At 37.1% G+C, this 18,220-nt stretch overlaps 2 protein-coding genes across 8 annotated transcripts in view; one reads left to right on the top strand and one right to left on the bottom strand.

The window, feature by feature from the left end:
* rap1gapb (RAP1 GTPase activating protein b) overlaps nt 1-18,220 on the top strand; it is a 411,217-nt gene that overhangs the window by 136,715 nt on the left and 256,282 nt on the right. For 5 of the 6 annotated variants that reach the window (XM_062037572.1, XM_062037573.1, XM_062037575.1 and 2 more), the window contains exon 1: nt 118-241. The exons of the other annotated variant lie outside the window; for it this stretch is intronic. In XM_062037572.1, the coding sequence (XP_061893556.1) occupies nt 126-241 (116 nt within the window). In that variant the 5' untranslated portion in view covers nt 118-125. Of the gene's footprint in view, nt 1-117; nt 242-18,220 lie in introns of those variants that run through there. 6 annotated transcript variants of the gene reach the window in all.
* LOC133643162 (dual specificity tyrosine-phosphorylation-regulated kinase 4-like) overlaps nt 8,254-18,220 on the bottom strand; it is an 84,262-nt gene continuing 74,295 nt past the window's right edge. For both annotated transcript variants that reach the window (XM_062037583.1, XM_062037584.1), the window contains one exon: nt 8,254-8,998. In XM_062037583.1, the coding sequence (XP_061893567.1) occupies nt 8,916-8,998 (83 nt within the window). In that variant the 3' untranslated portion in view covers nt 8,254-8,915. The remainder of the gene's footprint in view (nt 8,999-18,220) is intronic.

Here is an 18,220-nt window from a genome sequence, read left to right as displayed (position 1 = left end):
AGGGAGTGTTTGCACAGAACTCCTCCCCCAAATAGTCCTGACAGTGCATGCAGGCGAGGGATGAAGGAACTGCAGGACAGTGGGAGGTTCTGGAAGGCGGACTGTGAGGGTGGGGGAGGGTAGAGATGCTCTCAGCATGGTGGGAGAGGAGAGCCATCTTCATCTCCAGCAGCAGCAGCAGCAGGTGTTGGACCACAGCGACCGGGATTGTTGTGACGCCATCATGCAGAGCAGCGTGCAGGTAAGGGGCAATGTTGACGTTGTGTTGTCAGAGGATAACGTGACAGGCGGGGGATGGAGAAGCGTGTGTTGTTGGTGTCGGCCCAACTTTTCATGCTCTGTCTCCATCCGACTCATCCAGCCGGGAAGTGTCTCACTTCCTGCCAAACCACTCCACTCTCAGTGTGATGAGACACTCCAGTGGATCACTCGCTGTCACTTGAGAGCTTTTTGGGTGTCATGTTACACTAGGTCTCATGCTCAACACCCGTGTGGTGTCCTGTTACACTAGGTCTCATGCTCAACACCCGTGTGGTGTCCTGTTATACTAGGTCCCAGGTTCAACACCCGTGTGGTGTCCTGTTACACTAGGTCCCATGTTCAACACCCGTGTGGTGTCCTGTTACACTAGGTCCCATGTTCAACACCCATGCTGTGTCCTGTTACACTAGGTCCCATGTTCAACACCCGTGTGGTGTCCTGTTACACTAGGTCCCAGGTTCAACACCCGTGTGGTGTCCTGTTATACTAGGTCCCAGGTTCAACACCCGTGTGGTGTCCTGTTACACTAGGTCCCATGTTCAACACCCGTGTGGTGTCCTGTTACACTAGGTCCCATGTTCAACACCCATGCTGTGTCCTGTTACACTAGGTCCCATGTTCAACACCCGTGTGGTGTCCTGTTACACTAGGTCCCAGGTTCAACACCCGCGTGGTGTCCTGTTACACTAGTTCTCATGCTCAACACCCGTGTGGTGTCCTGTTACACTAGGTCTCATGCTCAACACCCGTGTGGTGTCCTGTTACACTAGGTCTCATGCTCAACACCCGTGTGGTGTCCTGTTACACTAGGTCTCATGCTCAACACCCGTGTGGTGTCCTGTTACACTAGGTCTCATGCTCAACACCCGTGTGGTGTCCTGTTACACTAGGTCTCATGCTCAACACCCGTGTGGTGTCCTGTTACACTAGGTCCCATGTTCAACACCCGTGTGGTGTCCTGTTATACTAGGTCCCAGGTTCAACACCCGTGTGGTGTCCTGTTACACTAGGTCCCATGTTCAACACCCGTGTGGTGTCCTGTTACACTAGGTCCCATGTTCAACACCCATGCTGTGTCCTGTTACACTAGGTCCCATGTTCAACACCCGTGTGGTGTCCTGTTGTACTAGGTCCCAGGTTCAACACCCGTGTGGTGTCCTGTTACACTAGGTCCCATGTTCAACACCCATGCTGTGTCCTGTTACACTAGGTCCCATGTTCAACACCCGTGTGGTGTCCTGTTATACTAGGTCCCAGGTTCAACACCCGTGTGGTGTCCTGTTACACTAGGTCCCATGTTCAACACCCGTGTGGTGTCCTGTTACACTAGGTCCCATGTTCAACACCCATGCTGTGTCCTGTTACACTAGGTCCCATGTTCAACACCCGTGTGGTGTCCTGTTACACTAGGTCCCAAGTTCAACACCCGTGTGGTGTCCTGTTACACTAGGTCCCAAGTTCAACACCCGTGTGGTGTCCTGTTACACTAGGTCCCAAGTTCAACACCCGTGTGGTGTCCTGTTACACTAGGTCCCAGGTTCAACACCCGTGTGGTGTCCTGTTACACTAGGTCCCATGTTCAACACCCGTGCGGTGTCCTGTTACACTAGGTCCCATGTTCAACACCAGTGCGGTGTCCTGTTACACTAGGTCCCAGGTTCAACACCCGTGTGGTGTCCTGTTATACTAGGTCCCATGCTCAACACCCGTGTGGTGTCCTGTTATACTAGGTCCCAGGTTCAACACCCGTGTGGTGTCCTGTTACACTAGGTCCCATGTTCAACACACGTGCGGTGTCCTGTTATACTAGGTCCCAGGTTCAACACTCGTGTGGTGTCCTGTTATACTAGGTCCCATGTTCAACACCCGTGTGGTGTCCTGTTACACTAGGTCCCAGGTTCAACACCCGTGTGGTGTCCTGTTACACTTGGTCCCATGTTCAACACCCGCGTGGTGTCCTCTTACACTAGGTCCCATGTTCAACACCCGCGTGGTGTCCTGTTACACTAGGTCCCATGTTCAACACCCGTGTGGTGTCCTGTTATACTAGGTCCCAGGTTCAACACCCGTGTGGTGTCCTGTTACACTAGGTCCCATGTTCAACACCCGTGTGGTGTTCTGTTACACTAAGTCCCATGTTCAACACCCGTGTGGTGTCCTGTTACACTAGGTCCCATGTTCAACACCCGTGTGGTGTCCTGTTACACTAGGTCCCATGTTCAACACCCGTGTGGTGTCCTGTTACACTAGGTCCCATGTTCAACACCCGTGTGGTGTCCTGTTACACTAGGTCCCATGTTCAACACCCGTGTGGTGTCCTGTTACACTAGGTCCCAGGTTCAACACCCGTGTGGTGTCCTGTTACACTAGGTCCCAGGTTCAACATCCGTGTGGTGTCCTGTTACACTAGGTCCCATGTTCAACACCCGTGTAGTGTCCTGTTACACTAGGTCCCATGTTCAACACCCGTGTGGTGTCCTGTTACACTAGGTCCCATGTTCAACACCCGTGTGGTGTCCTGTTACACTAGGTCCCATGTTCAACACCCGTGTAGTGTCCTGTTACACTAGGTCCCATGTTCAACACCCGTGTGGTGTCCTGTTACACTAGGTCCCATGTTCAACACCCGCGTGGTGTCCTGTTACACTAGGGTGGTTCAATCATTTTGCAATGCAGTCTGCTGAAAATGATGGGAAGTGCTACACTACACGGCAACTGACGCTTTGATCAAAGTTAGAATTTAATTTGTGTAAATATGTACATGTGTGTATGTATACATGTGTGTATGTATATGTGTATCTGTATGTATATTATGTATGTGTATGCATATATGTGTGCATATATACATATGTGTATCTGTATGTATATTATGTATATGTGTGTATGTATATGTGTGTATGTATACATGTGTATCTGTATGTATATGTATATTACGTGAATGTGTGTATGTTTATGTGTGTAAATATACATAAGTGTATGTATATGTGTGCATGTATGTATATGTATATCTGTATGTATATTATGTATGTGTATGCATATATGTGTGTATATATACATATGTGTATCTGTATGTATATTATGTCTATGTGTGTATGTATACATGTGTATGTATATGTGTGTATCTGTATGTATATGTATATTATGTGTACGTGTGTATGTTTATATATGTGTATGTATACATGTGTATGTATGCATGTATATATGTGTATGTATATGTGTATCTGTATGTATATATGTGTAAGTGTACATGTGTGTATGTATATATGTGTATGTATGTATATGTATACATAAATAAATAAGGTGTATATGTATGTGTATAGGTACGCTAATGTGTATATGTAAATGTGTGTATATACTGTATATATATATATATATATACTGTATGTATATATATACACACATATATATATTTATATATATATATATATATATATATATATATATATACACGCACACATATGCATACACGCACACACACACATATGTATATATATATATATATATACATATCTATATATATATATATATATATACATATCTATATATATATGTGTGTTTATATATCCATATATATATATGTGTGTGTGTATATATATATATATATATATATATATATATATATATATATATATATATATATATATATATATATATATATATATATATATATATATATATATATATGTATAGATATATATTTTTTTGTATGTGTTCTATGCAGCCACTCAGACAGATGATGATGTAGATGATCTATATGTGCTGTACACATTAGTTTTCTATTTCCTTGAGGAATAATGTTCAATCATAAAACTGGCATCTAATGTTATAAAAAAAAGTGTTGATTTTGAATCAATAATCAAACTGAATCGAATCGTGAGGTACTCAACCATTCACAGCCCTAAAATTAGAGCATAAAGCTCTGGTATCGGCAGTATCAATATTTCAGTATGGATCTGCACTGCTGAGGGCAGCCATCGTGGTGATGTGGTTCACGTTATTGACAAGTTTAGACAAACACGCATTAAAGCTATACAGACACACAAAATGGTGTTTTCTAAATAGTTCACAGATTTGAGTTCCAGCATCAAGGCTGCTTTTTGCTTATTTCCAAACACGCTTCCATTGCTGAAAGTCATGCGGGCCCTCGGGCACTTTTAATGTGCCATTGGCATCAAACTAGCAGGCTAATAAGGACGTCTTTAGAAGGAGTCCTCCTGAGGACTCTAATGGAGCAAGTTAGTCTTCCATTAATAGTCACGCCTCCTCCTGCGCACACGACCTTGATGCCATGTCTGACTCTTCCTGCCCAACACGGCGCCGAGCCACGCTGCCGTTAGTCATCCTCGCACCGCATGTGGCCTTGGCTCAGCGATACGGTTATACAATCGCTTTTTTTTCTCCCATTTGTTTGTGGAGCCTCACTTACAGATTTGTATTCACTATGTTTCCCAGCAGATTGATTAACAAAATATCGATAATTAATGTACTTTTGTACAAAGCCCAAAAGCAGTGAAGTTGTCACGCTGTGTAAATGGTAAATAAAAAGAGAATACAACAAATCCTTTTCAGCTTATATTCAATTGAATAGACTGCAAAGACAAGATATTTCATGTTCACACTGAGAAACTACATTTTTTTTTGCAAATAATCATGAACTTAAGAGTTTAATGGCAGCAATACATTGCAACAAAGGCATTTTTACCACTGTGTTACATGGCCTTAATTAAGTCATAATTAAAAGTTGAAATTACAAGACAAAAAAAGTCACATTTTCGAAACAAAAGTCGAAATTACGAGGCAAAAAAGTCGAACTTACGAGACAAAAAAGCCTAGATACCGACACAAGAAAGTCGTAATTACGAGACAAAAAAGTCGTAATTATGGTATAAAATATCACAATTAAGAGATAAATAATTTCCAAGTCATAATTATGAGATGAAGTCGAAATTACGAGACAAAAAGTCAACATTACGATAGAAAGTTAAAAATTACGAGACAAGAAAGTCAAAATTACAAGACAAGAAAGTCAAAATTATGAGACAAGAAAGTCGGAATTATGAGACAAAAAAGTCGAAATTACGAGACAAGAAAATTGAAATTCTGATAAAAAAGTTGAAATTACGTGACAAAAAAGTTGAAATTATGGGACAAAATAGTTGAAATTATGAGACAAAAAAGTTTAAAATTACGAGACAAAAAAAGTTTAAATTACGCGATAGAAAGTCGGAATTACGAGACAAGAAAATTGAAATTATGAGACAAGTCAAAATTCTGACAAAAAAGTTGAAATTACGAGACAAGAGTTACATTTTCCAGACAAAAAAGTCAAAATTACGACACAAGAAAGTCGTAATTACGAGACAAGTCAAAATTACGACAAAAAAGTCAAAATTATGGTATATCCATCCATCCATTTTCTACCGCTTATTCCCTTCGGGGTCGCGGGGGCCGCTGGAGCCCATCTCAGCTACGATTGGGCGGAAGGCGGGATACACCCTGGACAAGTCGCCACCTCATCGCAGAAAATTATGGTATAAAATGTCATAAATAAGAGATGAATAATTTCCAAGTCATAATTATGAGATGAAGGCGAAATTACGAGACAAAAAAGGCAAAATTACGAGACAAAAAGTCGACATTACGATAAAAAGTTAAAATTACGAGACAAGAAAGTAAAAATTATGACACAAGACAGTCAAAATTACGAGACAAGAAAGTCGATATTACAAGACAAAAAAAGTCACATTTTCGAAATAAAAGTCGAAATTACGAGACAAAAAAGTCAAAATTACGAGACAAGAAAGTCGAAATTACGAGACAAAAAAGTCTAAATACCGACACAAGAAAGTCGTAATTACGAGACAAAAAAGTCGTAATTATGGTATAAAATATCACAATTAAGAGATGAATAATTTCCAGGTCATAATTATGAGATGAAGTCGAAATTACGAGACTAAAAAGTCGAAATTACGAGACAAAAAGTCGACATTACGATAGAAAGTTAAAAATTACGAGACAAGAAAGTCAAAATTATGAGACAAGAAAGTCGGAATTATGAGACAAAAAAGTCGAAATTACAAGACAAGAAAATTGAAATTCTGACAAAAAAGTTGAAATTACGTGACAAAAAAGTTGAATATATGGGACAAAATAGTTGAAATTACGAGACAAGAAAGTCAAAATTCTGACAAAAAAGTTTAAATTACGAGACAGAAGTTACATTTTCGAGACAAAAAAGTCAAAATTACGACACAAGAAAGTCGTAATTACGAGACAAGTCAAAATTACGACAAAAAAGTCAAAATTATGGTATAAAAAGTCATAAATAAGAGATGAATCATTTCCAAGTCATAATTATGAGATGAAGTTGAAATTACGAGACAAAAAAGGCAAAATTACGAAACAAAAAGTCGACATTACGATAAAAATGTAAAATTACGAGACAAGAAAGTCAAAATTCTGACAAAAAAGTTGAAATGACGAGACAAGTTACATTTTCGAGACAAAAAAAGTCAAAATTACGACACAAGAAAGTCGTAATTACGAGACAAGTCAAAATTACGACAAAAAAGTCAAAATTATGGTATAAAATGTCATAAATAAGAGATGAATAATTTCCAAGTCATAATTATGAGATGAAGTTGAAATTACGAGACAAAAAAGGCAAAATTATGAGACAAAAAGTCGACATTACGATAAAAATTTAAAATTACGGGACAAGAAAGTAAAAATTACGACACAAGAAAGTCGAAATTACAAGACAAAAAAAGTCACATTTTCGAAACAAAAGTCGAAATTACGAGACAAAAAAGTCAAAATTACGAGACAAGAAAGTCGAAATTACGAGACAAAAAGTCTAAATACCGACACAAGAAAGTCGTAATTACGAGACAAAAAAGTCAAAATTATGGTATAAAATATCATAATTAAGAGATGAATAATTTCCAAGTCATAATTATGAGATGAAGTCGAAATTACGAGACTAAAAAGTCGACATTACGATAGAAAGTTAAAAATTACGAGACAAGAAACTCAAAATTACGAGACAAGAAAGTCAAAATTATGAGACAAGAAAGTCGAAATTACGAGACAAGAAAATTGAAATTCTGACAAAAAAGTCGAAATTGCGTGACAAAAAAGTTGAATATATGGGACAAAATAGTTGAAATTAGGAGACAAAAAAGTTTAAAATTACGAGACAAAAAAGTTTAAAATTACGCGATAGAAAGTCGGAATTACGAGACAAGAAAATTGAAATTACGAGACAAGAGTTACATTTTCGAGACAAAAAAGTCCAAATTACGACACAAAAAAGTCGTATTTACGAGACAAGTCAAAATTACGACAAAAAAGTGAAAATGATGGTATAAAATGTCATAAATAAGCATACATGCCAACCTTGAGACCTCCAATATCGGGAGGTGGGGGGTAGGGTGGGGTGTGGGGGGTGTTGGGGGCGGGGTTATTTACCGCTAGAATTCACCAACTCGAGTATTCCATATATATTTCATATATACATTATATATATATATATATAATATATATATATATATATATATATGGAGGGGGCGTGGCCTCCAGCTCCGGCTGAATACCGGGAGTTTGTCGGGAGAAAATCTCTGCCGGGAGGTTGTCGGGAGAGGCGCTGAATAACGGGATTCTCCCTCTAAAAACGGGAGGGTTGGCAAGTATGTAAATAAGAGATGAATAATTTCCAAGTCATAATTATGAGATGAAGTCGAAATTACGAGACAAAAAAGGCAAAATTACGAGACAAAAAGTCGACATTACGATAAAAAGTTACAATTACGAGACAAGAAAGTAAAAATTACGAGAAGACAGTCAAAATTACGACAAGGAAGTCGGAATTATGACACAAAAAAAGTCGAAATAACGAGACAAGAAAGTCGTAATTACGAGACAAGAAAGTCGAAATTATGGGACAAAACAAATGAAATTACGAGACAAAAAAGTCAAATTTTCGAGACAAAAAAGTTGAAAAATGTCACTTTAATAACATGAGGCAGAAAAGTGCTGCTTCTGACTTTTTATCTGGTTGTTCAATTTTTTTTAAACATTTTTTGCAGCGAAATACCTCAAATTCATAAAACATGGTACTTGACACATGCTAACTATTAACATTTGAGCCGTATGCCTCAGAGCCATATTACTTGGTTATTCTAACTGCTAGCATGCTAAGGTTAGCATTTGTGTCGGGCTGAACAACCCTGAGACTTACCAGTCAGTCAGTAAGTCAGGTGTTGGGCATGGGGAAGGACGTGATCGCACTGCGTCACGCGTGAACCCAGAGTCCTTCCTCGCTTTAATTATATTGCTTTTAAACTCACTCTGCGGCGTTTCCCTGAGCTCCTTTGCAGGCTCAGCACTCTCACACCCGCGGCTGCACGACAGGAAAGGCGGGATCCTTACAGTATGGACCTATGCACAATGACATTTACTTTGAAAAACAAAAGCTTGTTACTTTCCTTGCCAATGGGTGAGGAAAAGCAACATGCTGAAAATTAGTCACTGGACAAGATGTTGTTGTTGTTTTCTGCAATATTTTGCATTCTGCATCTGTCAATCTGGCCTGTAGGTTAAAAAAAAGGAAAAAAAGTGGTCGTCAAGAAGGCGTCCAATGCGATATCCTGCTGTTATTTGTGAAGAGTGGTGGGCTGCAACATGGGTGGTGGAATCTTCTCTCTCTTCAGTAAGCTGCTGATAGTGGGTTTGTTGTCTGAGCACACAAATAGAGACACACATGTTAAATGGCAGAAGTTGTCTGAGCACACAAAAGAGACATGTTCAATGGCAGAAGGTTAAATATCAGCATCTCAGTTTCATTTCTGCAAGACGATGTTTCTGTAGTTTTATGCAGATATCAGCGCTGCCATTCCTTGGTGCCTAACCACCACAACAACTCATTATCAGAGCCAGGCCATTACTTACAGTGTTCACTTTTGACATTTTCTTATGTTACAGCCTCCAAAAAGGAATACATGCATTTGTGTCCTCAAAATTCTACACACAACACCCCATAATGACAATGTGAAATACATTTTTAAACATATTCTTATGTTACAGCCTCCAAAATGGAAAACATTCATTTTTGTCCGCAAAATTATACACACAAAACCACTTTTTCTTATGTTCCAGCCTACAAAATGAAATACATTTGTTTTTGTCCTCAAAATGTTACAAACAATACCCCATTACAATGTGAAATCACTTTTTCCACATTATCTTATGTTGCAGCCTCCAAAAAGGAATGAATTAATTTTTGTCCTCATAATTCTACACCACAATACCCCATAATGACAATGTGAAATCACTTTTTCCACATTTTCTTATGTTTTAGCCTCCAAAAAGGAATACATTCATATCTGTCCGCAAAATTCTACACACAAAACCCCATAATGACAATGTAAAATCACTTTTTCTTATGTTACAGCCTACAAAATGGAATGCCATTTGTTTTTGTCCTCAAAATTCTACAAACAATACCCCATTACAATGTGAAATCACCTTTTCCACATTGTCTTATGTTGCAGCCTCCAAAAAGGAATTAAATACATTTGTATCCTCATAATTCTACTTACAATGCCCCATGACAATGTGAAATCACTTTTTCCACATTTTCTTGTTACAGTCTCCAAAAAGGAATCAATTCATTCTTGTCCTCAAAATTCTACACACAATACCCCACGATGACCATGTGAAATCAATATTTACACATGCTCTTATGTTACAGCCTCCAAAAAGGAATACATTTGTTTTTGTCCTCACAATTCTACACACAATACCCCATAATGACAATGTGAACTCACTTTTTCCACATTTTCTTATGTTAAAGCCTCTAAAATGGAATACATTAATTTTTGTCTTCAACATTCTACACACAATACTCCCAAATGACAATGTGAAATCAATTTTTACACATTTTTTTATGTTACAGCCTCCAAAAAAAGAATACATTCATTTTTGTACTCAAAATTCTACACACAAAACCCCATAATGACAATGTGAAATCCCTTTTTCTTATGTTACAGCCTACAAAAAGGAATACATTCATTTTTGTCCTCAAAATTCTACACACAATACCCCATAATGACAATGTGAAATCACTTTTTCCACATTTTCTTATGTTCCAGCCTCCAAAATGGAATAAATTATTTTTTGTCCTCAAAATTCTACATACAATACCCCATGACAATGTGAAACCAATTTTCCCAAATGTTTTTATGTTAAAGCCTCCAAAAAGGAATACATTAATTTTTGTCCTCAAAATTCTACACACAATACCCCATAATGACAATGTGAAATCACTCGTTCCACATTTTATGTTACAGCCTCCAAAATGGAATACATTTGTTTTTGTCCTCAAAATTCTACACACAAAACCCCATAATGACAATGTGAAATCACTTGTTCTTATGTTACAGCCTCCAAAAAGGAATACATTCATTTTTGTCCTCAAAATTCTACACACAATACCCCATAATGACAATGTGAAATCACTTTTTCCATATTTTCTTATGTTACAGCCTCCAAAAAGAAATCAATTCATTTTTGTCCTCAAAATTCTACACATTATACCCCATAATGACAATGTAAAATCACTTTTTCTTATGTTTCAGCCTCCAAAAAGGAATACATTCATTTTGGTCCTCAACATTCTACACGCAAAACCCCATAATAACTTTTTCCACATTATCTTATGTTACAGCCTCCGAAAAATAATGAATTAATTTTTGTCCTCATAATTCTACACACAATACCCCATAATGACAATGTGAAATCACTTTTTCCACATTTTCTAATGTTTTCGCCTCCAAAAAGGAATACATTCATATTTGTCCTCAAAATTCTACACACAAAACCCCATAATGACAATGTAAAATCACTTTTTCTTATGTTACAGCCTACAAAAAGGAATACATTCATTGTTGTCCTCATAATTCTACACACAATACCCCATAATGACAATGTGAAATCAATTTTTACACATTTTCTTATGTTACAGCCTCCAAAATGGAAAACATTCATTTTTGTCCGCAAAATTCTACACACAATACCCCATAATGACAATGTAAAACCACTTTTTCTTATGTTCCAGCCTACAAAATGAAATACATTTGTTTTTGTCCTCAAAATTTTACAAACAATACCCCCTTACAATGTGAAATCACTTTTTCCACATTATCTTATGTTGCAGCCTCCAAAAAGGAATGAATTAATTTTTGTCCTCATAATTCTACACACAATACCCCATAATGACAATGTGAAATCACTTTTTCCACATTTTCTTATGTTTTAGCCTCCAAAAAGGAATACATTCATATTTGTCCGTAAAATTCTACACACAAAACCCCATAATGACAATGTGAAATCACATTTTCTTATGTTACAGCCTCCAAAATGGAAAACATTCATTTTTGTCCGCAAAATTCTACACACAATACCCCATAATGACAATGTAAAACCACTTTTTCTTATGTTCCAGCCTACAAAATGAAATACATTTGTTTTTGTCCTCAACATTTTACAAACAATACCCCATGACAATGTGAAATCACCTTTTCCACATTATCTTATGTTACAGCCTCCGAAAAGGAATGAATTAATTTTTGTCCTCATAATTCTACACACAATACCCCATAATGACAATGTGAAATCACTTTTTCCACATTATCTTATGTTACAGCCTCCGAAAAGGAATGAATTAATTTTTGTCCTCATAATTCTACACACAACAACCCATAATGACAATGTGAAATCAATTTTTCCACATTTTCTTATGTTACAGCCTCCAAAACGGAAAACATTCATTTTTGTCTGCAAAATTCTACACACAAAACCCCATAATGACAATGTAAAACCACTTTTTGTTATGTTCCAGCCTACAAAATGGAATACGTTTTTTTTTGTCCTAAAAATTTTACAAACAATACCCCATTACAATGTGAAATCCCCTTTTCCACATTATCTTATGTTGCAGCCTCCAAAAAGGAATGAATTAATTTTTGTCCTCATAATTCTACACACAATACCCCATAATGACAATGTGAAATCACTTTTTCCACATTTTCTTATGTTACAGCCTCCAAAAAGGAATACATTCATATTTGTCTGCAAAATTCTACATACAAAACCCCATAATGACAATGTGAAATCACTTTTTCTTATGTTACAGCCTACAAAATGGAATGCCATCTTTTTTGTCCTCAAAATTCTACAAACAATACCCCATTACAATGTGAAATCACCTTTTCCACATTTTCTTATGTTACAGCCTCCAAAAAGGAATTAAATACATTTGTATCCTCATAATTCTACTTACGCCCCATGACAATGTGAAATCACTTTTTCCACATTTTCTTGTTACAGTCTCCAAAAAGGAATCAATTCATTCTTGTCCTCAAAATTCTACACACAATACCCCACGATGACCATGTGAAATCAATATTTACACATGTTCTTATGTTACAGCCTCTAAAAAGGAATACATTTGTTTTTGTCCTCACAATTCTACACATAATACCCCATAATGACAATGTGAACTCACTTTTTCCACATTTTATTATGTTACAGCCTCCAAAAAAGAATACATTCATTTTTGTACTCAAAATTCTACACACAAAACCCCATAATGACAATGTGAACTCACTTTTTCCACATTTTATTATGTTACAGCCTCCAAAAAAGAATACATTCATTTTTGTACTCAAAATTCTACATACAAAACCCCATAATGACAATGTGAAATCCCTTTTTCTTATGTTACAGCCTACAAAAAGGAATACATTCATTTTTGTCCTCAAAATTCTACACACAATACCCCATGATGACAAAGTGAAATCACTTTTTCCACATTTTCTTATGTTACAGCCTCCAAAATGGAATACATTATTTTTTGTCCTCAAAATTCTACAAACAATACCCCATGACAATGTGAAACCACTTTTCCCAAATGTTTTTATGTTACAGCCTCCAAAAAGGAATACATTCTTTTTTGTCCTCAAAATTCTACACACAATACCCCATAATGACAATGTGAAATCACTCGTTCCACATTTTATGTTACAGCCTCCAAAATGGAATACATTTGTTTTTGTCCTCAAAATTCTACACACAAAACCCCATAATGACAATGTGAAATCACTTTTTTTTATGTTACAGCCTACAAAAAGGAATACATTAATATTTGTCCTCAAAATTCTACACACAATACCCCATAATGACAATGTGAAATCACCTTTTCCACATTTTCTTATGTTTTAGCCTCCAAAAAGGAATACATTCATATTTGTCCGCAAAATTCTACATACAAAACCCCATAATGACAATGTGAAATCCCTTTTTCTTATGTTACAGCCTACAAAAAGGAATACATTCATTTTTGTCCTCAAAATTCTACACACAATACCCCATGATGACAAAGTGAAATCACTTTTTCCACATTTTCTTATGTTACAGCCTCCAAAATGGAATACATTATTTTTTGTCCTCAAAATTCTACAAACAATACCCCATGACAATGTGAAACCACTTTTCCCAAATGTTTTTATGTTACAGCCTCCAAAAAGGAATACATTCTTTTTTGTCCTCAAAATTCTACACACAATACCCCATAATGACAACGTGAAACCACTCGTTCCACATTTTATGTTACAGCCTCCAAAATGGAATACATTTGTTTTTGTCCTCAAAATTCTACACACAAAACCCCATAATGACAATGTGAAATCACTTTTTTTTATGTTACAGCCTACAAAAAGGAATACATTAATATTTGTCCTCAAAATTCTACACACAATACCCCATAATGACAATGTGAAATCACCTTTTCCACATTTTCTTATGTTTTAGCCTCCAAAAAGGAATACATTCATATTTGTCCGCAAAATTCTACATACAAAACCCCATAATGACAATGTGAAATCCCTTTTTCTTATGTTACAGCCTACAAAAAGGAATACATTCATTTTTGTCCTCAAAATTCTACACACAATACCCCATGATGACAATGTGAAATCAATTTTTACACATTTTCTTATGTTACAGCCTCCAAAATGGAATACATTCATTTTTGTCCTCAAAATTCTACACACAATACCCCATGATGACAAAGTGAAATCACTTTTCCCACATTTTCTTATGTTCCAGCCTACAAAACGGAATACATTAATTTTTGTCCTCAAAATTCTACAAACAATACCCCATGACAATGTGAAACCACTTTTCCCAAATGTTTTTATGTTACAGCCTCCAAAAAGGAATACATTCATTTTTGTCCTCAAAATTCTACACACAATACCCCATAATGACAATGTGAAATCACTCGTTCCACATTTTATGTTACAGCCTCCAAAATGGAATACATTTGTTTTTGTACTCAAAATTCTACACACAAAACCCTATAATGACAATGTGAAATCACTTGTTCTTATGTTACAGCCTCCAAAAAAGAACACATTCATTTTTATTCTCAAAATTCTACACACAATACCCCATAATGACAATGTGAAATCACTTTTTACATATTTTCTCATGTTACAGCCTCCAAAAAGAAATCAATTCATGCTTGTCCTCAAAATTCTACACATAATACCCCATAATGACAATGTAACATCACTTTTTCTTATGTTTCAGCCTCCAAAAAGGAATACATTCATTTTGGTCCTCAACATTCTACACACAAAACCCCATAATAACTTTTTCCACATTATCTTATGTTACAGCCTCCAAAAATGAATGAATTCATTCTTGTCCTCAAAATTCTACACACAATAACCCACGATGACCATGTGAAATCAATATTTACACATGTTCTTATGTTACAGCCTCCAAAAAGGAATACATTTGTTTTTGTCCTCACATTTCTACACACAATACCCCATAATGACAATGTGAACTCACTTTATCCACATTTTCTTATGTTAAAGCCTCCAAAATGGAATACATTCATTCCTGTCCTCAAAATTCTACACACAACACCCCATAATGACAATGTGAAATCACTTTTTCCACATTTTCTTATGTTACAGCCTCCAAAAAAGAATACATTCATTTTTGTACTCAAAATTCTACTCACAAAACCCTATAAAGACTATGTGAAATCACTTTTTCTTATGTTACAGCCTACAAAAAGGAATACATTCATTTCTGTCCTCAAAATTCTACACACAATACCCCATAATGACAATGTGAAATCACTTGTTCCACATTTTCTTATGTTACAGCCTCCAAAATGGAGTACATTATTTTTTGTCCTCAAAATTCTACACACAATACCCCATGATGACAATGCAAAATCACTTTTTCCACATTTTCTTATGTTCCAGCCTCCAAAACGGAATAAATTAATTTTGGTCCTCAAAATTCTACACACAATACCCCATGATGACAATGTGAAATGATCTTTTATTGCTTTTTGCAATGTAACTAAGAAATGACATGTACACAAGTATCGAAAGCCTTTGCTCAATACTTAGTTGATGCACCTATGGCAGCAACTACATCGCAAGTCTTTTTGAATACGATGCCACAAGCTTGGCACACCTATCTTTGGGCACTTTCTCTCTTGCAGGATCTCCTCTGGAGACAATCCTGTCTGGGAAGTCTACAGACCATTCCTTGGACTTCATTCTCTGCCATGCACTGTCAAGTGTGGACCTTATACAGTACATAGACAGGTGTGTGTCTTTCCAAATCATGTCCAACCAACTGAAATGACCACAGGTGGACTCCAATGAAGCTGTAGAAACACCTCAAGGAGGATCAGTTGAGACAGGATTCACCTGAGATCACTTTTCAGCTTCATGGCAAAGACTGACTACTTACAGTCGTGGTCAAAAGTTTACATACACTTGTAACGAACATCATGTCATGGCTGTCTTGAGTTTACAATCATTTCTACAACTCTTATTTTTTTGTGATGTAGTGATTGGAGCACATACTTGTTGCTCACAAAAAACATTCATGAAGTTTGCTTCTTTTATGAATTTATTATGGGTCTACTGAAAATGTGAGGGTCAAAAGTATACATACAGCAATGTTAATATTTGCTTACATGTTCCTTGGCAAGTTTCACTGCAATAAGGCGCTTTTGGTAGCCATCCACAAGCTTCTGCTGGAATTTTTGACCACAACATTGGTGCAGTTCAGCTAAATGTGTTGCTTTTCTGACATGGACTTGTTTCTTCAGCATTGTCCACACCTTTAAGTCAGGACTTTGGGAAGGCCATTCTAAAACCTTCATTCTAGCCTGATTTAGCCATTCCTTTACCACTTTTGACGTGTGTTTGGGGTCATTGTCCTGTTGGAACACCCAACTGCGCCCAAGACCCAACCTCCGGGCTGATGATTTTAGCTTGTCCTGAAGAATTTGGAGGTAATCCTCCTTTTTCATTGTCCCATTTACTCTCTGTAAAGCACTAGTTCCATTGGCAGCAAAACAGGCCCAGAGCATAATACTACCACCTCCATGCTTGACGGTAGGCCTGGTGTTCCTGGGATTTTCTCCTCCAAACATATTGCGGGGTATTGTGGCCAAACAGCTCCATTTTTGTATCATCTGACCACAGAAATTTCCTCCAGAAGGTCTTATCTTTGTCCATGTGATCAGCAGCAAACTTTAGACGAGCCTTAAGGTGTGGCTTCTGGAGCAATGGCTTCCTTCTTGCATGGTAGCCTCTCAGTCCATGGCGATGCAAAACACGCTTGACTGTGGACACTGACACCTGTGTTCCAGCAGCTTCCAATTCATTGCAGACCTGCTTTTTTGTAGCTTGGTTGACTCTTGATCATCCTGACCAATGTTCTCTCCGCAGCAGGTGATAAGCTTGCGTTTTCTTCCTGATCGTGGCAGTGACAAAACTGTGCCAAGCACTTTATACTTCCGAACAATTGTCTGCACAGTTGCTCTTGGGACCTCAAGCTGCTTTGAAATGGCTCCAAGGGACTTTCCTGACTTGTTCAAGTCTATGATTCGTTTTTTCAGATCTGTGCTGAGTTCCTTTGACTTTCCCATTGTGGCGTTTGTAACCGAGTCCAATGACCGCATCACATGAGCCCTATTTAAAGAAGTCAACAGGTGTCGTCAATCATAATCACTCACATGAAGTTAAGAGGCCATGAAGCTAATTTGATTTGATTGTAACTTTTCTACATCACCAACATTGATAATGTATGTTGCTGTATGTATACTTTTGACCCAGCACATTTGCTCACATTTTCAGTAGACCCATAATAAATTCATAAAAGAAGCAAACTTCATGAATGTTTTTTGTGACCAACAAGTATGTGCTCCAATCACTCTATCACAAAAAAAAATAAGAGTTGTAGAAATGACTGGAAACTCAAGACAGCCATGACATTATGTTCTTTACAAGTGTATGTAAACTTTTGACCACCACTACATGTCATGTATTCCTTTTTTATTCTTGATAAATTTGCAAAAAAAAACGTGTTCACATTGTCGTTATGGGGTATTGTGTGTAGCATTTTGAGGACAAAAGTGAATTAATTCCATTTTGGAATAAGGCTGTACATAAGATAATGTGGGAAAAAGTCAAGTGCTGTAAAAGACTTTGCGGACACAATGTGCATATAAAGATGAAGGATTAGAGATAACAATAACCGGACTTAAAAACTAAATGTGACTCATTGTAACAAATAAATTAGCTACAGTGAGTTCTGCACTCAGAGTAAAGTCGGCTGAAAAACGACGATGTAGTGCGGGGGTCAGCAACCCGCGGCTATAGAGCTGCATACAGCTCTTTAGCGCCGCCCTAGTGGCTCCCTGGAGCTTTTTCAAAATGTATTCAAATGGAAAAAGATGAGGGGAAAATATATTGTTTAGTTTTAATAAGGTTTCCGTAAGAGGAGAAACACGACACAAACCTTCCTAATTGTTGGCAATCCCACTGTTTATATTAAACATGCTTCACTGATGAGA

This window comes from Entelurus aequoreus, linkage group LG26 (assembly GCF_033978785.1).
Source record: "Entelurus aequoreus isolate RoL-2023_Sb linkage group LG26, RoL_Eaeq_v1.1, whole genome shotgun sequence".
Classification (NCBI taxonomy): domain Eukaryota; kingdom Metazoa; phylum Chordata; class Actinopteri; order Syngnathiformes; family Syngnathidae; genus Entelurus; species Entelurus aequoreus.
The sequence above is the reverse complement of the archived record's forward strand: the minus strand, read 5'-3'. Positions and strand labels throughout refer to the sequence as shown.